The sequence below is a fragment of the Spodoptera frugiperda genome, chromosome 26, assembly GCF_023101765.2.
Source record: "Spodoptera frugiperda isolate SF20-4 chromosome 26, AGI-APGP_CSIRO_Sfru_2.0, whole genome shotgun sequence".
Taxonomy (NCBI): Eukaryota; Metazoa; Arthropoda; class Insecta; order Lepidoptera; family Noctuidae; genus Spodoptera; species Spodoptera frugiperda.
This window is the reverse complement of record NC_064237.1, coordinates 3,898,692-3,923,487: the sequence shown is the minus strand read 5'-3', so window position 1 is coordinate 3,923,487 and position 24,796 is coordinate 3,898,692. Positions and strand designations below refer to the sequence as shown.

The window sequence follows — 24,796 nt, the reverse complement described above, 5'->3', positions numbered from 1 at the left end:
ACGTCTGCCGACCATATTGTTACGTTGTCCGCCTGAATATATAGCATTTTGATTACCTAATGTAAATTCGATGTTTGCCCAAAAATAATAAATTGCTTGCTGATGTTTTACATTGAAATTGAATTGAATTAATAGCCAGTTCAACCTACCCCAAAGAGTATAATAAATAAAGGAGAAACCACGAGGTCCCTTTCGAGGCTTTTTAACCTCTCCAATGTGTATTTTTTCGTGGAAAGTCAAAAATAAAATCAATTAAAGGAGTTCAACAGAAAAGAGTAAAATTTCCTGCTGACGTCTGTGCCATAAACAGACTATTTCATGAGTTCACAATCTCTTGACGTCAAATCATAGATTTTACAATGAAGAATTGAAAAAAATAAGAACGTCACCTAACAATTTCCATCCTTAATAATTATGTGCTTTTGAGTTCAAATAAAAATTTAACAGAACATTAACATACTATGCGCCCTGTTTTCGTTTACAAAAAATACTCCCAATATTTCAAAAATGTGAAAAGAATCGCTTGGTAATTTTATGTTTTTCATACTTTGTAGGTGACTTGGAATGGTTGTAGGAAAATTGTATATTGTTTATGTCATTCCAGGTATATTTACTACACATTCTAACAAAAAGCAATAGTACAAATCTCAAATGAGTGCAGTAGCCTCGCCTGTTACATGGATGACATAGTGGACTATTTCGAAGAGTTCATCAAAAAGTCCCTGGTTGTCATCTCCGTGGCACTGGGGACGCTGATCCTGATGATCATGTACGTGTTCAAGATGTTAGCCGCAAGACCCAACGGCCCACGTACCCTCTGTAATGCAGATCCTGAACTCAACCGTAGCAAAGGTACACTACATAACATTTATACTTCTATTTAAGTTTGTTTACCCACCTTTCCAAAAGAAAGACGCTAATATTTTTTAATATTATACCCCTTTATATTTTTCCAATATTACTGTAGTCGATATTTACTCGTTTCAGAGGTGCAATATTCTGGGTAAAATTTTAGATTGCGAAAATATTTCAAAAATCGACAAAGCCCCTTCCCACTCGGCCAACGAAAAAAAAGTCTAACCGTATTCCATATTAAAACTATTTTAAACTAGCGAACTCTGTTTCGGCTTGGATATAATATGTCTACGCATCTTTGTTAAGAACTTCACCCAACAAAAAACATTCTCGAAATCAGTTCGGCTGTTTAGGAGATTTGCGCTTAACAAAACATTTTACGATTCACTATTATTTTATAGAAAATTAAATAATGGCTGTTACCGAGTTTTACCTAGAACTCAACAAGAATTATCTTTATAAGTGTTTACCTATTTAACGATTCACTATTATTTTATAGAAAATAAAATAATGGCTGTTACCGAGTTTTACCTAGAACTCAACAAGAATTATCTTTTATAAGTGTAGTGTCTAGAGTGCATTTATCACAGTAATTAGTCGATAATCTTTTATCTAGTAAACTCAATATCGTCACCACGTACGTAACAAAGGCATAATTTCAAGTGGGTATATTTTGGATATCACAACTTTTTGGTCCGATTAATTCTCGCCGTAGTTATTTATAATTTCTTACATTAACGATATTTTTAATTCCATCTGATAAGATTCATTGATCCAAAATATTTCCTATTTCAGCTTCAGTCCTATCTGGCAAACGCTCCCAATCCCGTTGCAAGTCCTCCTGCCCATCAATTAATTCAGAACCGAAGAGTGTAAATTCCTGTATTTCGGAAACGGAAAGATCGTGTTCAGTTTGTTCGAATCCGGAAAAATCGAGTTCGGTGTGTTCGACTACGAATAAATCGTGTTCGGTTTGTTCGAATCCGAAAAAATCCACTTCGGCTTGTTCGAATCCGGCTAATTGCCAAGTTATGGATTCATCGACAAGCAACACCTTACTTACCGCGAAAACAGCGTCTATATCAGCCCAAGTTACATCGCATCCAAAGTTTGATAAGAAGACCCTAAGAGAAGTTGGATTGTCTGGCTGTACCAAGGTTAGTTTAATACATAATTATACATCTTAAACCCTTTCCTCATGAATTTAGGAACTGAACTTAACCAATGACGATGGTTTCAGGTCTGTAGATCGCGCAGTCGAACAATGGGAAACTCAAATTCAGATTGCAGGTTAGTTAATACAGAGACAGACATATGACAAGGTTAATTACAAATAAATAAAAAAATATCACCTCCACATAGATACAAGTGATCGGCAAAGTTACAACAGTTATCTGAAAAATATAAAATGTATCTAATTCATATACCTTATAAGTTACAGTGACTTATGTGTTATCCCATAAATAAATCCAATTTAATACATCCAATAATAATATGACAAACTTTCAAAAAGCTGAACAATAAACCACACTATTAACAACATTATAAAATACAAAATTCAATGTGCTTATGTTCTTAATCCGTGTGAGTAAAATAGCCTATTTATGTTTTCAGATCTGGACCGAAAACTATAGAAATTACTAAGACTCCATCTGAGCAAATGTGCAGAGCGAAAAGTTAGCCACTTATTTATAACGTAGTTATCCACATATTATGTTTAATAAGACTTTAGGTTTAGTAATTTAACTTTATGTACGTACGGGAGAAGGGCCCCTATGACCTACTGATACTCTGCTATCTGTCTGTCACCAGTAGAGATGGTCATTATTTCTGATAAACGCTCAAAATGGATAAATACTGTTTATCTGTTATCATAAAAAAAATACTGGATAATGGATAATTATCCGAAAAACGCCCATCTCTAGTGACCGTGCCGTATCGTAAATTACCTACTAACAGTTAAAAAATTGTAACACCTATGTCGTTACCTGTCGGTGGCTGAAATTAATAAACATACATAATACCTAAGGTACTTACGCTTTAATCCTATAATGCGTTGTTTCCACTACACTAGTATTTTTGTCGAGTAGCGAGTAATTTAGTTGGTAAAATACTCGCTTCTGTCCAATCATTCGCACTTCTCAAAACTTTTTTTGCTACTTCTTTGGTATTTTCTTCCCGAAGGGATAGGTAGAGGTGCACATAACAACACGTAATGCGGCTATACAATGTATACCATTTGTGTTATAAGTCTCATGTAATAGGGGGTGAACTTCTCGACAAAAATTTGGTGTTCATACACATTTAGCTACTAAATTAGCTACTCACCGCTGGACTAAAATATTACCGTAGTGTAAACTGAGCCGTAGAGGCAGACAGAGACCCCAAAACGCCAGCTACGTAGTACGATCCTTACGAATACTCCTCACTGAAATTGAAATTAAATTTGTTTTCTTTTCAGATCATTTAGCCAATTCTCGACCCTGTAACAAATACATAGGAATAAGAACCTCTTGTTGTTCTATGTGCTGCGTAGATGATGACAGGCGGTGATGAATAAAAACGGTTACGCTTAACTACACTCTAGGAACACCATTTTAAAGTTCAAAATGATTTGCCGATAACAATTTAGTAAAAAAATAAATATTTCTGCAGATTATTTTGCATAGATATTACGAGAGCTTGACGTGCGCATAGAATGTTATAAGTTAGGTGATAATATTATACTTAATTTTGTAGTGTATTTGTGTCTTGTTATTAATTTATTAGTACTTTTAATATACTTAAATTATAATTTTGATAATGTTCGTATTAGTACCTAAACGTCAAAAATAAAAAGTCATTATATAAGGTTATGATTATTTATAAACTTGCTTCGGCTCAGTTGCATTTTCGTTGATCGCTTTGCAAAATTGCATGCCAATTAATTTAGTAATTTAGAAGATTTAACGAAAGCAGGTTCCTATATATTTATAAATAGTGAACAATTACAGTAATAAAGTTATTTATACATAACAACATAATATCACGCTTTTTATTCCCTAAAAGAGAAGGCAGAGTGTACCTACATTATTTAATTTTAAACCTCAATTTTGGTCTATGTTCCATTTCCATTAACGAAATGGCGGACTAATGAGGACCTCTTTTGGATACAATCAAAGAGTAAGTATATGGGTACTGGATACAATCTTGTGATTCGTTGGTTTGATACGTAAATAATTCTCTTTTGTTAGTTTCTCACAAGCCCGCCTCCCTCCCCCCTGCTGAATATTCTAGTATTTATCGTGATAATCTTTATATCACATAGCAATCTTTATATTGAGCACAATCTGTTGACTGAGAATTTCGAAAACGCCTATAGTACACCGAATAGTGAAGACATTGTAAACTCCTTGTGTAGTTGCTGATCATTTAGCACTATGAAGAACTATTTGTATCAAAATGTCTTTGGTACGAAAACATCAATAAACTTCAGAATCAACTAAAATCAAAGACTAAAATTGACAAACATTTTGGAGTATAAAAATTGTATAGTGTATGGTTAAATTAAATTCTTTTAAACGTTTAAGGCAAATTCAATTGTACTAAAATGGAAAATAAATCAACGTAGGTAATAAAATGGCGAAGCGACATACCTTTCCAGGTATATTTTTCATAATGTTCAATGTATTTGCTTCAACTCCATATAACATATTATCTTGCAGCCTGCAAACATTACGAATATTAAAAGAGTGAAATCGAGTTTTATCACTAAGACATTTTTAGAAGGCGTTATGATGTTATCACCATCGTCATTATAGCAATCACAAGAAGTCCCCTGCTGCACATAAGCCTTTTCCCATGACTTCTAGACCATAATCTTGATACTCCAGGCTTTCCCTCAAAAAAATAACAAACATAAGGAGCACAATAGGTTTTTATTTTCAGCTTACTCTATAAGACGTTCAAAACCATCTATACGTGCAGTCTCCCAGCCATTGATCTCTATGGCCAGTGTAGCATCATCGACTTCCAAAACCCCAAGCAGAATGCATTGCAACGACTGGGAGAAGTTCATGAAGAAAGCATCCAACTACGTCTGCACAATGTCTGCGTTGAACGGGAATTATGTTGCTGTCATCGCCATTATAGTCGTCGTCATCCTCAGTTTACTTCTGCCTGACATCACGCAAAAATTCCACGCTACTCACGAGCTCAAGAACATGAAGAAAGTTTTAGCTAAAATGTCGGTAAGGATAACTTTTGTTACTTTCAACGTGCAACTCGTGCAAGTAACAAAAATCTTACTATCACTTATCATCTACATGAAAAAAACTCCGAATTTAGCGTACGAAGTCGCGAGCAAAAGCTAGTACTATAAAATAAAAAGTAGGTATTATAAAAATATTCTTCTTCTTCCGGCGTTATCCCAAGTAGCTTATTCTTGTAGGTCTGACTTTACCTCTCGCCTCACTCAAGGCAGCAAGTCAATGAAAGAATTTCTCACCTCAAAATAAAATTAATTAAAAAAAGTTTTCATCCTAGTTTTCATATTATAAAACTGTTTTCACCAGAATGAAGTGCGACGTGCGGAGGTAGCATGCCTAACAGTGGCTGATGAGATCTGCTGCCTCCACTGCAACATGCACGACGACACTACGGGAACTGTTAGTATCAGGTAGAAGGTATTGTATGCAATCATCATCTTGATCATCTTTATCATCATCATCATCATCAACGACCCCTAAGATTCCATAGATTCCTATAGGCCTCCTTGACAAAAGAGGGGTTTGCCATAATCTCGAGATAACTTCAAGGATCATGTTCATCAAAAGCTGCTTAATCTATTGAATATGCAGGTAGTCCCTTAGTCGGCTCTTACGACACCTGCAGGAAAAAATGGGGGTGGACAAGAATATGTTCTAGTCTGCCCTATTATTGTATCTCTTAACACCCAAACCCGATTTTAGAATAAAGTAGTTTTACCTAGACTAAAGGTCCAAGGCGACGGAACCACGCTAAGTAGGCTCCAATTTGTGCCCGCAGGATTTGAAGTAAACTAATGAATTACATGATGGAAGCCATAATTCGCTTATTACGTTAATATCATTATAACCTATCCGCCTACCGTGTAAGGTTCTATGTTCTATACTCCTACTACGACTACTTCAGCATAAGCAATACTGTTTTGTTCTGAAATCGGGTTTGGCAAGTCACATACCCAATCATTACTATATACCTAAATTAATATCTTTCTTATTCATCAATTTGGTTTCGATTTTGTTTCAGTCAACTGAAAAACTACAAAACCTCTCAATCTGTGCCAACTATTGCATGCGAACTACTCAATCGGAACCTATCACAATCGAAAAAAAAATTGGTTTCCTTCGGCGCTTTTTCTTCCCCAATCCCAACACATCCCACAAGGTTCGTTAGTCATTAGCTCTAATCACTAGGTTCAATAAACTACTTCTAACCAGGGCAATTACCGCTAAATCTAGACACACGGCAGTGTGTCCGCCAAGTTCGAGCAAAAAAACCGACACACCGGCCGTGGGTTATATTACACGAACCATTTCGGGCCAAGTTTGACCCACCTATAACTCAAAATCTATTTTATCTACGCATATGAAATTTTTAGTATCTGTCGAGATCTACTTACTTATCTAAAATACAAAATTTCATTAATGTACCTATTGTAGATCTTGAGATATTGACGTCAGAAAATCGCTATTTTTACTATACACTCACTGACTGACTGACTCACTCACTCACTCACTCATCAAAAACCTAGACCACTTCCAATGGTCGTATTGACCCTTGAAATTTGGCATGGAGGTAGGTCTTTAGGTCAAGGTAAAGGAAAAAATCTGAAAATGGCCAAGTGTGAGTCGGTTTTAAAAATAATGAAGGTGTAAATTCATACCCCTAAGGAACTAAAACAAAAAAATTATCTATATCTTCCAATGGTCGTACCGACCTCAAATTCGTTACGAAGGTTTGTATTTAGTCAAAGTAAAGTAAAATAAGAAAAAAAGAAAATAAACCTCACAAAAATAAATGAAATCCCACCCAAAACATAAATGTGAAAGGCTGCCAAGTTCGATAATATTGGAATGCTTCGCCTATAAAAGAAGTGAGATCTAAATAAGTTCCAAGTTCCATACACAGACCTCAGTTAAAAATGATATAACTTGGCAAGTTTTAATAGAAAATTATATACTTGACTCATTGCGTTTAGTAGGATTATAACAAAGTGTGTGAAAACTTGCCAACTTGTTATATCATTTTTAACTGAGGTCTGTGTAAGGAACTTGGAACTTATTTAGATCTCACTTCTTTTATAGGCGAAGCATTCCAATATTATCGAACTTGGCAGCCTTTCACATTTATGTTTTGGGTGGGATTTAATATTACAGTGTTTGTCAAAAATATTTTATACTCTTCAACTTACAAATGTACTAACGATATAATTAATAAGGATGGGAGAACCATGCTTCGGCACGAATAGGCCGGCCGACCGGAGTGATACCACGGCCTCACAGAAAAACGACGTGAAACAACGCTTGCGTTGTGTTTCGTTGTGTAAGTGAGGTTACTAGAGGCCCAATTACCCCCTCCCCAATCTTCTCAATCCCTGATTCCCTAACAACCCTTGAATTCCTAAACCACTGCTTCGGGTGCCCATGGGCGGCGGTGATTGCTTACCATCGGCTCGTTTACCGGCTTATATCATAAAAAAATATATGCGTTACGTTACAATACTTTAAGAACAGCTCATGGCCCAGTCAGTAAAAAAAATAATTAACTCAATTGGAAACATGTGGACCTATTTCCTGAACAGTCTGAACTAATCTACATTATAATGCATTCCAAACTAATAATAATATATTATAAGTGAAAGAAATATATTATTATTATATTTTTTTTCAAGGAAATCGCCATCATGTCATATGTGTACACCGATTCCTTCGACGCTAAACAACAAGATGAAGAGGAGGAAGTGATGTGATAAATGTTTCAAGATGATCAACAACAACTAAAAACCTATCTTTAACAATTATAATAAAACTTAAGCTGATATTGCTATTTTTTTTTAATTCAGTTACTTTACGGACCTTACAAATGGTAGATATCGTAAAAGTATTGCAGCTGATACTTACGAGTATAGAGAAAAGCTTTGGCCAAAATCACACAGCTTGTCTATGGACTTAGAAAGATATTATGTTAGTTGGTGTGGTTGTCATATTCATAGCGTTTGTAACACCATGGGTTCATTATAGTTTTATTTATTTATTTTTATTTTCAGCCATGGTCGTCCCACTGCAAGGCAAAGTTTTCCATACTATTGGAAATACCAACCATTGATCGTATTTGTAGGTAGGTATTTATAGATAACAACTTAGTGATATTAGCAGCAAAACACGGAATATCATTAGTTCTGCACTGCACAGTGCACACCCCACGCATTGCTGAATAGACCTTATCTACTTATACCTTTTTGTGTCTCTTGTTTATAGCAACACAACCAAAGAGTTTAATATGTATCCAGCGACTATCATTCTTGACAACCCAGTCGACGACAGATATTCTAATCTTCTCTATTCTCAAAAAAAAATGTAACGATAACATGGTAAGATTAAGAAATTAAATTAAAAATTCAAAAGTGTGTTTATTTTGTTAAAATAAATCGACCAAGCACTCATGATTAAGGATCAAAATTTATTTAAAATGCCTACACAACTAGATTTCATAAAGAAGTCATTAAAAAATGTTTGTGTTGATACCGTGCTGTTGTTTGTCATGTTAGCTGTAGTCGGACACTTTACTATAAATTTTTGGGAAAGATTTACACTACAAAGCGAACTAACTAACATGAAACACAGTTTACATTCACTTAAGGTAACAATTTTTCCTATCCATAGACGTGGGCTACATTTTATTCAATAGTTATAAAATTATTATTCGTTTTCCAGGATACAATAACTAATATAGGAAAAGCCTACGATGGGCTTCACACGGAACTGAAAGATTTAGTCAAGATAGTTGACCATAAGCCGCACTACGTACCAGAGCATAAACATAAAAGAGAAGTAAAAGACAGATGTAAGACTGAACCTAGTTTAGAATATCGAAAACTAAATGATATTCAAGTACAAACGGCTTTAACAGACACATCGAAAGTTGGCACACAAGTATTGATGACTACAGATAAACAAACTGGACACGATGGTCACGCACATAAGAGTACGGGTCCAGTAATTAGAAACACAGGAACGAATACTAAAAACCCTTCTAATACTGTTGGAGTCATGTCAGATTTATCGAAAGTAGAATTAGATCGACGTTCCCTAAGTGATCGTCCCCTAAATGATCTTATACACCTTCATTCGTTAAACCATTTAGGTTGTTATAAAAACTATGAACAATGCAGAAAAGTTTGCCACCGCGCAACGTCACAAACATAAATAAGCCTTAATTATACGAACTTAAGGATAAATAATCCGTGCATAGGCTGATAGGCTCCCCTTTCCATAACTTAGACGAAACGGTTTTTCAATAATATCCATTATTATTCAACTACGTAAAATATTTTTCAGATATTGTGTGAGGTAAAAGTGAGAATTGAAGACACATTAGAAGATACTATGACTTTATTTTTGTAAAATAAATTATTTTAACAATAGCCACGTTTAACATTTTTTTATTCGACCTTGTTCCAATTGACTGTTTGCTTAATAATTGCCCAATATAAAGTGATTGTCATGTCATAATTTTCGATAAACGCTTCTTTGGGCAGCCGCATTTGCTAGCATTTTTTCCTAACTTCATAGCTTTGTTCAGGCATACGTCAACGTTGGGGAGAGGGAGGCTAGTTCTCGGGTCCCAAGCCGCCCCTTTACTATCCAGTGCATTAGCTAGTGCTTCTATTACTTCAAATTGTCCTTCTAGTTTCGGTAGTTCTTGTGTAACCCGAGACACCTTCAGTTCCAAATCAAAGTAACTGTTCTTCATGACTGCTAAATTTTTCTGTAACAATAATAAAATATGTAATAAACATTACATATATCGTTAAAATATGTCTACGAATTAAAGTTACAAAATGAACTTCCTTTGACAAGGACAAAAATAATGTTAGTAACGATACTTCTATTTAAACCTTGAATAAGTTTAACTTAGCATTCGCAAAATAAATAAAAATATTTACAGAGATGTCTTCAATGCTCCTATTGATATGGTTCAGATCACATTTAGAAGAACACGAGGAGCAGTGGTAGTCCAGCATCAGGTAAATGAGCCCTATGAGACTCGACAGTATGAGGAAGCTGTAACAGCTGCTCATGAAACTCCACGGTTTACAGCACTCGTCCGCCGCGATGTCTAAGCAAGAAGGGTTGCAAGAGCGGCATCTTCTACGATTCCTTCGGGCACGACACTCCATCTTGATCTTACCCTTCCGCTTCTTCATAAGCGTTTTTACCCCGTGTCGAGCCACCCTCACGAATTATTTACTATTTTATATTTTAAAGCTCACATTTCCACTAAAATATTTATTAAACCGTAATTTTGATTTATGACATTTTGGTTCAATATCTAATTTGACAAATTGATTTGATGTTTTTGCAGATTTAGAATGTATATTTGTATATGCAGCCAGTATTCAGCGGTTTGTATAGGTTTAAACACGAACGCCATCTACTAATTTCCAGTTAGACTAACAAAACCTCCATGGACTAGAGGTAACGTTGCGCGATGTTGCTAAACGACCAGTTCCATGGCTTGTTAGTAAAATATTGCCAGTAACTTCTATGAGAGGGCGTATCCTGCCTAGAATTAAATACTTCACCTAAGTTGACTGAAGTGATGTAGACAGGTTAATTCCACTTATCACCTTTATCAATTAATCTATGCGTCATTAATGTCCACTCTTTCTGACCGCTTTATATTAACACGTTATCTGCTTACTCTTAAATATTTGATTAATGATGGCATTGCATTTAGCCTAGATATCATTAAGAGCATATTATTTATCTTATCATCTATACTATACATAGGTATAACCTTCATCAATCGATTCAAATATTATATGCATTGCAATTTGCAGTATGCACTGATTCATAATATGGTATTTTAACTGAAACACTCAATGTTTCTGGAAGGTAAATATATTTACTTACCTACATACATAGGAACATAGATAAGTATTTACTCAGAAATGCAATGCAATGGGCAAACAATCATAGAACGATGTCACGTTGAAACCTCAGAACCGTCACCCATCTTTATAGGGCTGAAGTTATAATAACATACATTAACTAATAACCCATATTAACTAAACATAAATAATCAAAGGTAACCTGTATTTATACATACTTATACACATTTGATCAAGCTTCTTGTGTAGGTAACTACATAGTTGTATTTGTAATACTAATAAAATTGCTTTCTATATTGTCTTGTCTAGGATTACTTGCACAAGTTTAGCTGATATCATGAGTTAGACCAACCGGTTATAATATTATCCGAACAGAGTTAGGAGTAATGAATGGAGGCCCTTGATCTTCAACCATAAAGAATGCCTCATTATTACGTTAGAGGCCAGTCGGACGTGCTTAATCGCTTTCACGCCGTATCAAACAATTTGCTGCTTTGAACCACAAAATATTATAATATATTTTACAAACGGACTAAAATTTCAAATACCTCACGAAATTTATGTATTTAGTACAGTTTCCGCTAAATATTGTCTGCGAGTCTGCGACGTACTGTTAGCACCATTCTAGGTACGCTAGGCATTCTAGGCCTCTAAGAAATACGTATAAGGAAGCAAGTACCAGTTCATTAAATTCTTGGAAATGCACGAGTTAGAGGTTTGGTGGCGTAGGCTTTTGTGCACATTCAAGCCACATGGTACAAAACCTCCCAGACTCCTAAGCTTAGCTCGGATCTCTTGGTTAGTTGCCGCCATTCGACGAGACGTTAGAAAGGGACGGGTTAATATTGCTCAACCGTTCGCTCTCATTGTATTCCTTACTTGGTTTTCGTTTTACATTTCGAGCTTTTAGTGAGGTGCTGGAGTTGATGTCGATATCGATACTTTTTTTTAATGCAGTAATTGTGAATAAATGACAACAATAAGTAGTATCCTAATATTTTTTATGTCTGACTTGTAGTTTATTTTAAAACATTAGACATGTATTTTTCTTTTCTTATAACATTAATTTACTTTCGACGATACATTGATTTGAAATATCGTGTGACACATTTTATAAGGTAACGTGACGTAACAATCGACCTCCCACTCCTAAACTTAACTCCAATTTATAAGTATTGTTTATAATGACAAAATAAAAAGTACCTACGTGTCTAATATTTTTTTATTTTCTTACTGGCGGACTAATTAGATTTTTAATTTTCATACCCTGTCTACTGTCCACCTTATTGGCCGCTTCAGTGTATGTACAGTGTTGTATGTACTGTAAGCATATTTCTTTATCTCACACATTGAGAGGTTGTGATATTTATCAGCTGTATCATTTTGTTGTTAGTCGAGTGCAGCAATATCAATTTTATACTTAACTCTACGTTTGTGATTCATCAATTATGTCAGCCACTAGACGTCGATATCCTGAAGACAAGTCTCCAGCAATACTTGACTTTTTTATAAGAACGTCGCATTCACCTCATCTTATCTCATAAAACAACTAAAAAAGTAATCAATCTTTTAATAATTATGATAAAAGGATCCTAATAGGATTCAACTATGAATCATTTTCTTATTGGAAATAAAAAATAAGATGACATCGACATTGACAGAGAGGTAGTGTGGGCATGCCTAGCAGGTCGCACCGGCCGGCGGCGGCGGCGCGCCGCGCTGCATGATGTCATTCATACACACACTCACACATCGGACTCCGTGTGACTTGGTCGTGTCGTGTTGACCCGCGCGCCTGTTTACATACATTCTGTACACAGTGACTCCACGGCGTACACCCGTGTCTGTGATTTAATTTATTATTTATATTAACTAGCTGTTAGATAGTTCTAAATCACTCAACATGGCCAACAACAGAGCTGCCAAGTCTGGATTTGCTGCCGAAGCACAGAGAAAGGTGAGTTTTCATCTTATGATTTTCAAGTTATTACCCGACCATGTGTTGGAGTTCAACTGTATTTTATAGTGCGATGTGGGAGTGGTTCTTCATAAACAGGTCGCGTTACACTAGATTATTGATTCGGGATGCTGTGAGCTCCAGAATTGTGTTACAAGGACTCAGCCGTGACCTAGTTTAGGGAACAGATGGTGTGGCCTCGTTACCGAGATGCATGGCTCAGATGCTCTTGAATATGTAGAAGGCTTTAGAGAAGCGTTGCATATTCTTAAGTGCTTAGTTATTCGTTTGAATAGACCAACACCGTTAAGTTAGGATAAGCACTGACTTCTGGAATCTTTCAAACAACAATATAGTTTTACCTTTCCAACTAGTATCTCACTTCTCCAATTGGACGCCAATATGAAGGGTAACGCATTCAAGCAAAAAGTAACAACTACCTTCACGTGTAAAGCACCCCAATGCATTTATTAAACTGGTTAACTTCTATTCAAAAATTTACAATAATATTTAAAAAAAGACTTGCGAATTACGACAATTTTATTAAAGTTATTTAAATTAAAATACTTTTGTAATTATAAACATTTTTGGGTTTCTTCCCAAATGGACCAAACCTATTGGGTCAACAATGTAATGATATGAAAATCTCCAGAATAAATTGAAGAAAAATAGATTTATGAGTACCATCTTTATGGGCATATTGTAGAAACATTACCTAAACAATGGTGTTTACTGTAAAGGACTCGTAACGTATCCACATTCCAAGGAATTTGTACATACATATCTATGTATTTGTATACAAATGACATTGTTTAGCATTTAAATACAAGTAACGTATAGTCGCATCACACGTTTGCATTGAACCAAGGTTATAGAGAATGAATCATTTCTCACCTTTTTTTTATTAATAAAAATTACGCTATATAAAAAATGTTAACCTTTTTTGTCAACCTTAGAATGTCAATGTTACCAAACCAAAAAAGTTCCGAGGCGCTAACTAAATGGACTCGTTCAATTAATTAAACAATTTATTTTATTGTCTATTGTGACATCTCGTTTGTAGAGGACATAACCATGATCATCATTGTTCTAAATATAGTTCTAACATACAAAGATTTAAGTAGCATCTGTTTATGACATTTCATACAGATGATACAGTTGATTAGGTCAAATGTTAGTATTACCTATAGTACTAGTAATGTCACTTCTCGTGCGTTAAACTGTATGCAGGTAAGCACCTTCGTCTAAATTAAATAACCTTAAAATCTCAACAATGCCTAAACGGTCATTGCTCCAAGCAACGCTTCGTCAACCAAGCATCCTAGTCAGCTTAATAATTTAAATAAACATTGCCTTATACTAAATTCATAATGTTATACTTAACCAATTAAGAAAAGGAAGAAATGAATGATGAATTCCACTGTGAAAGCTAAAGTGTAACAAGCAAAACAAGTTTATGCATTTAAAACACTAGGTATCAATAAAATGCCTCACGAAAAAATACAAAATAAAGTAGGTACTGGAAATTTCGTAGCAGTAAACACAAATTTATCAGACATAAATTTACATTCCGTTACTTTAAAACGCAGCCCCAGATCGGTTTTGTTTTTATGGGCATGTAATTATTATCATTCAGGACACCTTTCTTCCTACTAGTCACACCGGCTGCATTTGGGTCAAGGAGGATCGGTTATCAACTTTTACAACCGGTTTATATTTTTATGGGAGTCCTTTAGTGCCCTCACGCAAATAAAGCATGGAGTTTTTCTTTTAAATCATAAACTTATCAATTTAAACCGTTATTCCAATGGAATACCAAAATAAGTGTGTTTTCCGACTGACAAACAGGTACGTGATGCTATGCGCCTTATCAGTAAAACGAGTATGCAGGTCAAACGGATGGACGTCTATATGTATTAGTTACTCTCTTCTAATTACGGAATGACAGTTATTTTTAATAAGACTAAAATGTTGCATAAAATAATTAAACCGACCAGGTAAACACTACACACTTACTACAATTTGAATTGTTACTAGTCTACTACGATTAAACTACAGCATACTATACAAATACATTTGACGAAACAGATGTTCAATTAGTTCAAAAGAATTTATTTTATACTAATTCAGCGAGACGGTGACTCATATAAGGCTCGGTTCTGTTACAACACACAGCACCGCACCTTATAAGGTATGGCCTTTACGCAGGATTCATTTATATGGCTTAATGCAGGCCACTTTCAACCCAGCCATATGTTCAAGATTGACAGTTGACCAAATTTCTCTTCTATATTTAAATTAAATATATAATTCTATGCGCAAGCGACGTAGTGTTGTGCAATTTGAGATGTACACAGGGCATAGATTAACAAAAAGGTGTATATCGTATTACAACTTGTGTGGCCTGACTTGTAACACGATGCTTGTAGTAATAGTCAATTTTATGTTGACGTTGTTTTTACTATCACATACAATAACATACTTAGTAAGACATTATGGCGTAATTTTATTCAAGGAAATAATCTGACTCAGTGGTTTTCGTTTTAAACTTGAAGTTATCCCCATTTTTGCGAATCAATACTGGTTGCATTGCATTGACCGCGTCCGAGAGCCGGCCTCGCTCGGTGACCCCATTCCTGTCCCCTTACCAGTCAGTGTTGGAGCCATTGTTGACAATGTTACTGAGGCTGGGTATTTTTATTACGATTTACCTTAATTTATAATTCTTACCTAGAAATAACCTCAATATTCAATTTCTGTCACACCTGCTCAAATGGCTAAGCAATAATTTATATTTATATCAAATTCAAATACCTGCACTCTAGGTAATCTATTTTTATTAATTTATATTTATTCGCCCCAATAACTTTTTCTCGCTTTTTAAACCTTCCTGGTCGGCTCTATCGATTTACCAAATTGATAGAGCCGTTCTCGAGTTTTAGCGAGACTAACGAACAGCAATTGGTTTTTATATGTATAGACATCAGATAACTATTAATGAATTTTTTACCTGTTGCGTGCGATAAACCAAGCAATAAACTCAATAGTCTCAATGCTAAAAAAACTGCATTGAAAGATATTAGATTGAGTCCATCAAGAAGGTTCAGACGGAGTTAGGCCTTATGCATGGTAGTCATGCTTAAAAATATAAATTACCACGAAAGTGATGATGGAGGACAGATTTCCTTTGATTAGTAACTGTTGGAGTATGTATTTGTCTGACGTAACTCAGAGGACGTGCTCCATACTTCAATAGTCTGAAGCCGTTGACATTGAATCATAGTTATTTATGGCTACAAACGTTTTTGTTACCGACCCGTGTATGGCTGTATGTATAACGATTACTAGTGAATGAATGCTTTAATATCATTACATAAGTATTGATATTCGCAATCTTATCCTTCTTGGCCTCGTTTCACATCTGCTGATGTCCATCTGCTTAAAAGGAAAAGATCAAATTGCTATCATTAAAGACACTATTCATACTGAAGTAAGTTCTTTTGCTCATGTTTTAAATTATATGGAATATTCTAGTAATCAGTTGGTACATATGTATATGAAATAAATGATCAGAGAAGTACCTAAACAGTGAAAACAGTTCTTGTTATAAACAAAAGGCACAATCAACTTCTAAATGTTAGATGAACGTCATTGACGGTTCTGTATTTCATATCAGCGAAATTCGTTATTTTAGTCACCAAACTAACGAATTGATAGCCGCCACAACACAACTATCAAGCTAACCTAATTCACCCAACGACCTCTCGTTGTTTGATAATTATGTTAACAAGCAACTGAAGTTAATTAATTGAATACAGTAAATAACTAAATTGATATATTATTTGAAATCCTATGTCAGTATACCGCTAATAAATTGTTGGCCGATAGTATAGTATATTTGATATAGGTAACGTAGGTAACTATTGGTTCAATTAGTCTGATTGAAAAGGATTTACCTTCGATTAATAATGATATTTTCCGTGCAATCATGGCATGAGGATACCAGGATAAAATATAATATTGGTCTCTTACAGGAGGGCGAATTTGTACAAAATATAATATTGGTCTTTTAAAGGAGGCAAATTTGTACAAAGTTTCCGTTAGAATCTAAAAATAAATGTAATTGTTTTTTACAACACACTTTAAGGCTAACATTTACACTGTGCAATATTCATGTCTTGTACCTTTGGGCCACTATGGCTGTCTAATTTACCAGTCAAGTCAATGCAACATAGTTTATAGAGGACGTTGCTTACAAGAAATCACTTCCTCTAACTTCAAACACAAATTAGACAACACTTCAGAATATTAATGAAAGGGACAAGCATATCGGTACAATCCATCTGGGACGAATTAAAATTCAAAAACCTTCGCAGTTGATACAAAAGGAGACAGGTTAAATGACCTACTTGCTTGGCAACAAAATGAAAATTTTCCACATTTATTATGTCTCGATATTTCGTGTTAATTTAAACTATTTATTATATAACTTAATTTACCGCCAGTCATCAATAATTTTTAATTTATCTGGTTTTGTTTTTTGCTATATCAATACTTTTTTCATATTGAGCTAAAATTAAAGGATACTGTTTCTCAAATGATGTACGCCTTCCAAAGCAGGTTGTATGAGAGCATGCTTTAATTTTTAAGGTTACAAACGTCTGACATACCGGACTCTGAGTCACGTTTGAATCCTTGCCTGGTTACGTCATCGTTAACGTGCGCGTGAGTTGTTTTTTGGTGAATTACTGTGTATTCTTACGGGAATATTCGATTACTCGTTACATTATTTCCTTATAATTTTGTATTGATCATTTATTTAGAGTCATGGTCACCCAATATGGTCAGTAGCACCATTATAAATCATTCCACGAATTGTTACCAGCTTTGACATAATGCACTATGCTTATAAAATATAAGTACATGATTATGTTTTAAGGATAATAAACATCTCCCTTTAAATAAAATATAATGCAAGCATGTCTGAGATCATATAATTGAAATTCAGGAAATAATATAGGTATTTAGATAAAGTTAGTACTTAGATCCTGGTGGATAGAAGACTCATAAAATACCTATAGAGGAATTAAGATTAAATAGATACCTACTGAAAGCATTAGGAACGTGTGGCCCAGCGAATTATTTGCTGCGGTCGATAATTGATGATCGAAGATTATTTGTAAACTTATAGTATTTGTTTATTAGCAACATCGACATTGTGTACAGCATAATATAGCTGTTCAGCTAATCAGAGTACCTATCTATGAGCCTTTAATAATATAGATGGGAAAAACCTAAAATCCTATGTAATTTAAGACGGTTTTATGTATTCAGCGCCTAGCTTCTGTACTTCCGAAGCATTAGGTATGTGAATAGAACGGTCTCACTTAATTAGTTCACCTATAGCACGTATTAGCCTACTATTACTGCATTATAGTCACGAAGAGACACCAATCACTCACTTTCATAGCATGGAACGTGATGCGTACTCAATTAAAACTATGATAAGGTCAATATTAATGAAATAAGTATTTTAATTAAATCGAAGGACGTTGGTTATCTTTATAATACAGTAAATAGTTGTAAATGTTAGTCAATAACCTTTGTTAGAAATTCTTTGACTAGGAATGTTTGTATCATTCTTTTCTTACACAATAAAGTTGAAGACATTGAGAGAGCATGCTCCATAGTAAGCATTTATAAAAATATACATTATACACACATGAAGACATCGATTTTTAATGTTGTTGTTTAGATAAAGGAAATGATTAGTACTTACTTAATTTTGAACATAAATGAAATTCTAAAATCAACTTTAGGGATTAAGTTGCAATAAAATATACCGAGTTGGGAACATACCGCCGTGAAAAACTATCATGTTTTTCAAATTGCCTAGTAGTAGTCCAATACAGTATTTTTTTCAATAGTTAATTATGAGTAGAATTCATCTACATTATTCCTTTTAGATAACACTAAACTTAATGTACGGTATTTATTAGATATTAATATAAGTAACTAGGCTTAGGTATACGATATCCATGTCATTTTTTTAGGTTAAGATTATTATATTCAGGCGACACCATTTATCGTACCATCATTTAGCAAACAAGTTATATTTTAAAGAAATACATGTATGTTAATATGTTTATACATAATATAAATAGTGGCTACGTAATTTGTTATACACATCTGTAATAAATGAGCAGAAACTAACCGGCAGTGCTATATAATAATAGGTATTCGCTCATTTCTTATCAGTACGACCTTGGGCTTCCACTCAGTTTATACATACTACACCACTACACAGTACACACTAACACTGCATACATAACATTTCAGTTATTTCCCGTATAGGAAATTATCATTTGAAGAGTAATTTTTTACTTCTATCTCATTTAATACTTATTATTATTAAGCTTTGAATTAAATACTTAAATACGCACCCCAAAACCTATAAGCGGCCACTGCTGACTAAAGGCCTTTTCTCGCACGTATATACACTAAATACCTACGTATATACGCAAATTATTACCTCTAGACAGGTCTATCCTAACATCATCATAAATCATGATTACCTGAAAAACGTTCACTGTCGAACTCTAAAGAGATCTCCTCTGTAGTTTTCCATCTCGAATGAAAACTAGTTGCATAATACATTGCATCTATTGGTTTTCTGCGAGTCTGAAACTCAGTACTCTGATTATGTTTGAGATCTTGAAACCAAATTATATTTTCGACTACCTATAGGATGTGCTATAGGTACCTATGAGCCTATGACGCACCTAAAGATGACCCATGATCAAGTCATCACCAAACTATGCCATGAGGCAACTCTCATTTATTTTAAAAATTGATGACCACATTCACACGTGGTGCTTTATTTGGTTAAGGCAATAAAAACGAACTTTTACAATTTCAATAGTTAAATAAGTGATTCATTAGTGTTTAGTTAATTGGGTCCTTATTTAACTGACCTTATTTTCCCTTGTTCCGTTCCATTTCATTAGCTTTTCTAGCTAAGTGTCATGTCCTTTTTCACACAATCTTCAATTGACACCGCACATGGACACTGGATAACCGTCACACTAGAGGAGTTACAAGTGCGTTGCCGGCCTTTTTAGGGATTGTGGATTTAGAGACCTTTCTTTATTTTTTCTATTTTTGCACATTTAAACAATGGTGGACTTAATGCCTATTTGATAGTTTTTTTAGTTATCATTTGACATACAATAAGTAACACAAAAATACATAAGTACCACTGTTACAGTGCTATAAAGTAAAGGCTCAATGAATTTAGTGACTAAGTGTGGTTATAGCCTATAGGTACTTAGTTATCCATGTGTCCGTAAATAACTAGTTATTAGTTTACGGTATACAAATGTTTTTCCCTCTTTACCATAAACAATAAGCATTGTTACACTAATAAATCAAGTTACAATGAGGAACGGTATTGTTATAAATATTTGACACATAAATTGTATTATAGGTTAGTGTTAATAACAAATTTCCTCTTATAACAAGACCTAGTTGTCTCTATAATACCTGTAAAGATTAAACTTTCTCAGTAAGTCTTTGTACTAGACATAGGAAAGCTTGAGTGAGTATAATTTAATGGATGCGTATAAACCTTCTTAGGAACAACAGAACTTTCGCAGATAGAAGTTATAAAATTATATGAAGCTGCAACTGCTTTACGAGTAACACTGAATGTGTCATATATCTTAATATTATTATTTTTATGATCATAATATATGCCAAAGACTTACTCATAATTTTTAGCGGCTATGATCCCGTTGTATCTTTTCATGGAACTTGAAGTATTTGACAATGTTTTATTGATTAACTGTAGTCTATCTATTCAATCTTTCTTGTTTGAATCAAAAATAAAATATCCTCTCCACCGACTTTATTCTATGAAGTCCTAAACATAACTTATATAGGTACGCTCGAATTCTGGAATACTACTCAATTCTAAGTACTTAAATATCGTGCTATCTCTCTCATTTTATAAAGATTTGATAGTGAAAGAACTATTACTGAGAACGTTTTAAAATGGAGTTGCGTTTGAGTATTTGACCATTACACTTATACTTACGGGAAAACATAACATATTTTAATGATTTACTTATCTTGTTTACAGATCAACAGCAAATACAGCGAAGAGCTTGCCCAGGAGTGTCTAGAATGGATCCAGGCCATTATCGGCGAGCCCACCAACACCTCCGGTGACATGGACAACTTCTACGAAGTACTTAAGGATGGTACTATCTTGTGCAAGTGAGTATCTACCGTAGAAGAACCTAGGCAGAGACTAGGCAAACTATACATACTCGAATAAGTACACTACTATAGGTACAAGGAATAAAGTTTAGTTCACATACCAACAACATTAACATTATGCAATATGCATAGATAGGTTATGAAAACATGATTTATACAAGCAGGAAATAGAACAATGCTCAAAATTAACTAGCATTTAAACTTCTCGACTGTCTGTATCATCTAAATCTTTAGCACCGTTTGCCTGTCTGCCCGTTACGGCTATTGTATTTGCATGGCAACTGGGACCCGCGGCTTCACGTCTCGATGTGGAGAACGGTCGTTCATCTCAGACTTTACGACTATTCCAAGACTATATTGACTTAGAACAGCTATTACTTTACATTCCTTTGGCTTAACAAGCTGAATCTCAAAGCGTATTATTGATCAATAGGATTACTTTGGCTTCTCGTAGCAGAAATTTGGCCGAAGGTCGAGAATCTAATATACTGGCTTTATTGCATACATTTAGTTAACGAATTACTTCAATTATCTAAATAGGTAATCCGAGTTCGATAACACTATCCTGTCCCCAAACTCATCACATAATGGCTCATCCAATTTTGTCATCGTTCCGTGGGCGTGCGTCACGTGGTGAAGCGATTGTTTGTGGTTTGACTAATACTAACCGAGCCAGTATGTACCTATGCGTCTCTGGCTTAGATAGACATATACCTATATAATAGCCTAGACGATATCTATCTATAGATTACTTATAAGTAGCTCCGAACACAGAACACTGAGCTCAATCGTTACGTAAAAACAAGCTAAACATGAACTTAGGTAATAGGATTGAATGTCATAGAACATTGTACCTATATGTAATACATAATCTAACTTTATGTTACAGGCTGGTGAACGACATTCAGCCCAACATTGTGAAGAAGGTGAATGTCTCGAAGATGGCTTTCAAGTGCATGGAGAACATCAACGCGTTCCTGGAGGCCGCCAAGACGTTGGGCGTGCCGGCGCAGGAGACATTCCAGACTGTCGACTTGTGGGAGAGGCAGAACCTCAACTCTGTCGTCATCTGCCTGCAGTCTCTTGGCAGAAAGGTAATATTACACCTGACTGTTATAATGTAACAATAATACCCAATTTTTGTAACAATGATAAAAGTAATGCTACATTTTCAAAGATACACTTTTTTCATATTATATATCACCCAACTCCCTAATACTCCAAACTCAAACTCAAACTCAATACTTTATTGCTTTCCACATGTAAGGCTTTGATGGTAACTTAACTATGACACAATGTGGACCCTGTCGGGCACAACAATACAAGTTTAGGAGGAACACACTTTTATATGACACTAAAAAATTAAGTACATCAAATGAATAATTACAGTTATTAAATTAATCAAATTATCAAATTAATCAAAGTAATTAGGTGTTATAATCATTGTTGAAATTATAAATAATTAAAATTAAAATTAAATACAAAGTCACTATCTTAATAACAGTCAACATAAATTATAATCGTAAACAAAAATAAAATTAGAATCAGTCAAAATAAATACAAAGAACAGTCAAATTATAAAAACAAATGTAAGCACAAAACTTACACTAAAGTCCAAATTAAACCGACTAGGATATTATAATTAAAATAACAAATACACTACAATACTCCTACACCTAACTAAACATAGTTAATAACCTTTTTCGTTTATAACTTTACAGGCCGGTAACTACGGAAAGCCTTCAATAGGACCAAAGGAATCTGAGAAGAACGTGCGAAACTTCTCAGAAGAGCAACTCAGGGCTGGTCAGGGTGTGATCTCGCTGCAGTACGGCTCCAACAAGGGGGCCACCCAGAGCGGCATCAACTTTGGCAACACGAGGCATATGTAAACGTCAGCCAGATTACAAAGGCAACACACTTCTCGCCACCCCACGCCAACTAATTGGTCGGTAGGAATTTAATGTTACGTATTTTATCGGTCCACCAATTCTGGCGTTGGGTGACACAGTTTCTGCCTTCTACGTAAATGTACACCCGCTCTGTCAGAAAGGGATGATTCGCATCAGAAATAACAAGCAACCAACAACTTGCTTCTTATTCGTAATTGAGTAAGTCTCTTGTCGTTAAAATCTCATAATATCTATTGTGACTTACGCACAGTCTTCATGTTCAGTCACTGCAAAGCAACTTAGAAAGTTAAAATAATATTTTTCACTAGGACACAATTTCTTGATGGCAATCATCCCTGAAACACACCTAAGTAATAATTAATTATACATACATAGTGCAGTACTTATATTAGATTCAAATGACATAATGTTAGAATAGAAAAGGGTCATTCCTTGTAAAAATCTCTTTTTGAATCTCTATTTTGGCTATTATTTCCAACTTGAATAAGGTTCTTATTTCCTTGTAGAGTTATTAAATAGGACTTTGTGTCCTATTGTGTTTCGAACCTAAATGTGAGTTCTGATGGACTGTAACGATAATTTAATTATTGTTTAGAGAATATAGACCTTGAAGACTAAAGACTACCTACTTTGGGAATGAGACTTCCTAGTGTTGGAAACGTAAAAAATAAGCATTTAAGTGACAACTTCATTCCAAAATCATTCCAGAATTGTGTGCCGAAGTACTTTAATTTATATTTTAATAAGTTTAAGTCATTTAAGTAGCATTTGATATTAACTGGTTGTTTAAGTTATAAACGTTTCGGCTTTGCTTCTAAAATGTAATATAAAATTGTGCCAATGTTGTCGAACACACAATTTTCTTGTAATAAAATGTTATTAAAACAGTACAATTATTAGAATTACAAATTCTGTTATAGTAATACTTGTGCCTTCGAACTCCATGGGGGTTGAGAGACTATGTGTAATGTTTTAAAAGGTGTCTAACAAAATATGTATGTATGGCTTTCGACTTACAATCAGGGTTTCCTTGTATTTTTATTATTATTTATTAAAATATTGAAATTTAATCATTCCATATATATTTAGAATGTTAGTACACACTGTGATTAATGATTTTATAAACAATTCTATACTATATTTTCATATAGTTACGGTATATATTCGACGACGACGTGTAATTCTAGTTATGTAAGTTTCATACAGCATTCCTGTGCTGTATGGAAGTACGTAGAGTAATAAAATTAAGTAAACTAAATCGTGTTTCAATTACAATGTTAAATCCTACCTGAGCTACGTTTTGAATAATTGTTATAAGCTATAATTTATTACACTTTAGTAGACAGGTACGGTGTTTCACCTGTACTTCGAAAAGAACAACACAACCTGGATTGCTGTGTTATCGTTAAGAAATATGAAAAGGATACAAGTGTTAAATAAAATTGGCTGACCTATTTACGCTTAAGGGCGCGTTCACATATAACGTCCGTTTTAACAGGATCCGTTTTAATGAATCCGTCGCTACTGGAGATAGTATTCACACAGCATTTATAGGATCCTTTTTAACGGATCCGTTGCTACTGGAGGTGATTCAGGGCGAGTTCACATAGAACGTCTATTTTTGTCGAATCGGTATTTTTATTGGATACGGAATAC

At 34.5% G+C, this 24,796-nt stretch overlaps 5 protein-coding genes across 9 annotated transcripts; 4 read left to right on the top strand and 1 right to left on the bottom strand.

Annotated features, from left to right (window-relative positions):
- Nucleotides 1-338: 338 nt before the first annotated feature.
- Nucleotides 339-3,878, top strand: LOC118264817 (uncharacterized). Of its 2 annotated transcripts, none has more exons than XM_035577473.2 (6): nt 339-526; nt 605-852; nt 1,651-2,012; nt 2,096-2,145; nt 2,470-2,531; nt 3,317-3,878. In XM_035577473.2, exons 2-6 carry the CDS (start codon nt 678-680, stop codon nt 3,406-3,408), a joined length of 741 nt encoding a protein of 246 aa, XP_035433366.2. In that variant the 5' UTR covers nt 339-526; nt 605-677; the 3' UTR covers nt 3,409-3,878. The 2 variants fall into 2 exon arrangements, with proteins under 2 accessions (XP_035433366.2, XP_035433367.2); XM_035577474.2 differs by having other exon boundaries at nt 2,470-2,551.
- Nucleotides 3,879-4,350: 472 nt separating this feature from the next.
- Nucleotides 4,351-7,917, top strand: LOC118264506 (uncharacterized). Of its 3 annotated transcripts, none has more exons than XM_035577030.2 (5): nt 4,351-4,498; nt 4,769-5,084; nt 5,409-5,512; nt 6,124-6,261; nt 7,769-7,917. In XM_035577030.2, exons 2-5 carry the CDS (start codon nt 4,842-4,844, stop codon nt 7,839-7,841), a joined length of 558 nt encoding a protein of 185 aa, XP_035432923.2. In that variant the 5' UTR covers nt 4,351-4,498; nt 4,769-4,841; the 3' UTR covers nt 7,842-7,917. The 3 variants fall into 3 exon arrangements, with proteins under 3 accessions (XP_035432923.2, XP_035432921.2, XP_035432920.2); XM_035577028.2 differs by having other exon boundaries at nt 4,356-4,498; nt 4,783-5,084; nt 5,409-5,501; XM_035577027.2 differs by having other exon boundaries at nt 4,356-4,498; nt 4,783-5,084.
- Nucleotides 7,918-8,395: 478 nt separating this feature from the next.
- Nucleotides 8,396-9,520, top strand: LOC118264781 (uncharacterized). 2 transcript variants are annotated; one of them, XM_035577413.2, is made up of 3 exons: nt 8,396-8,736; nt 8,811-8,940; nt 9,435-9,520. In XM_035577413.2, the coding sequence occupies exons 1-3, from the start codon at nt 8,539-8,541 to the stop codon at nt 9,443-9,445; spliced, it is 339 nt and encodes a 112-aa protein (XP_035433306.2). In that variant the 5' UTR covers nt 8,396-8,538; the 3' UTR covers nt 9,446-9,520. The 2 variants fall into 2 exon arrangements, with proteins under 2 accessions (XP_035433306.2, XP_035433305.2); XM_035577412.2 differs by having other exon boundaries at nt 8,811-9,520.
- LOC118264782 (uncharacterized) lies at nt 9,471-10,462 on the bottom strand. Its single transcript, XM_035577414.2, has 2 exons — nt 10,043-10,462; nt 9,471-9,864 (listed from the first exon to the last, which is right to left on the bottom strand). The coding sequence occupies exons 1-2, from the start codon at nt 10,301-10,303 to the stop codon at nt 9,598-9,600; spliced, it is 528 nt and encodes a 175-aa protein (XP_035433307.2). The 5' UTR covers nt 10,304-10,462; the 3' UTR covers nt 9,471-9,597.
- Nucleotides 10,463-12,670: 2,208 nt separating this feature from the next.
- On the top strand, nt 12,671-24,398 carry LOC118264164 (myophilin). Its single transcript, XM_035576581.2, has 4 exons — nt 12,671-12,947; nt 21,088-21,224; nt 22,117-22,321; nt 22,949-24,398. Exons 1-4 carry the CDS (start codon nt 12,894-12,896, stop codon nt 23,117-23,119), a joined length of 567 nt encoding a protein of 188 aa, XP_035432474.1. The 5' UTR covers nt 12,671-12,893; the 3' UTR covers nt 23,120-24,398.
- Nucleotides 24,399-24,796: the final 398 nt, after the last annotated feature.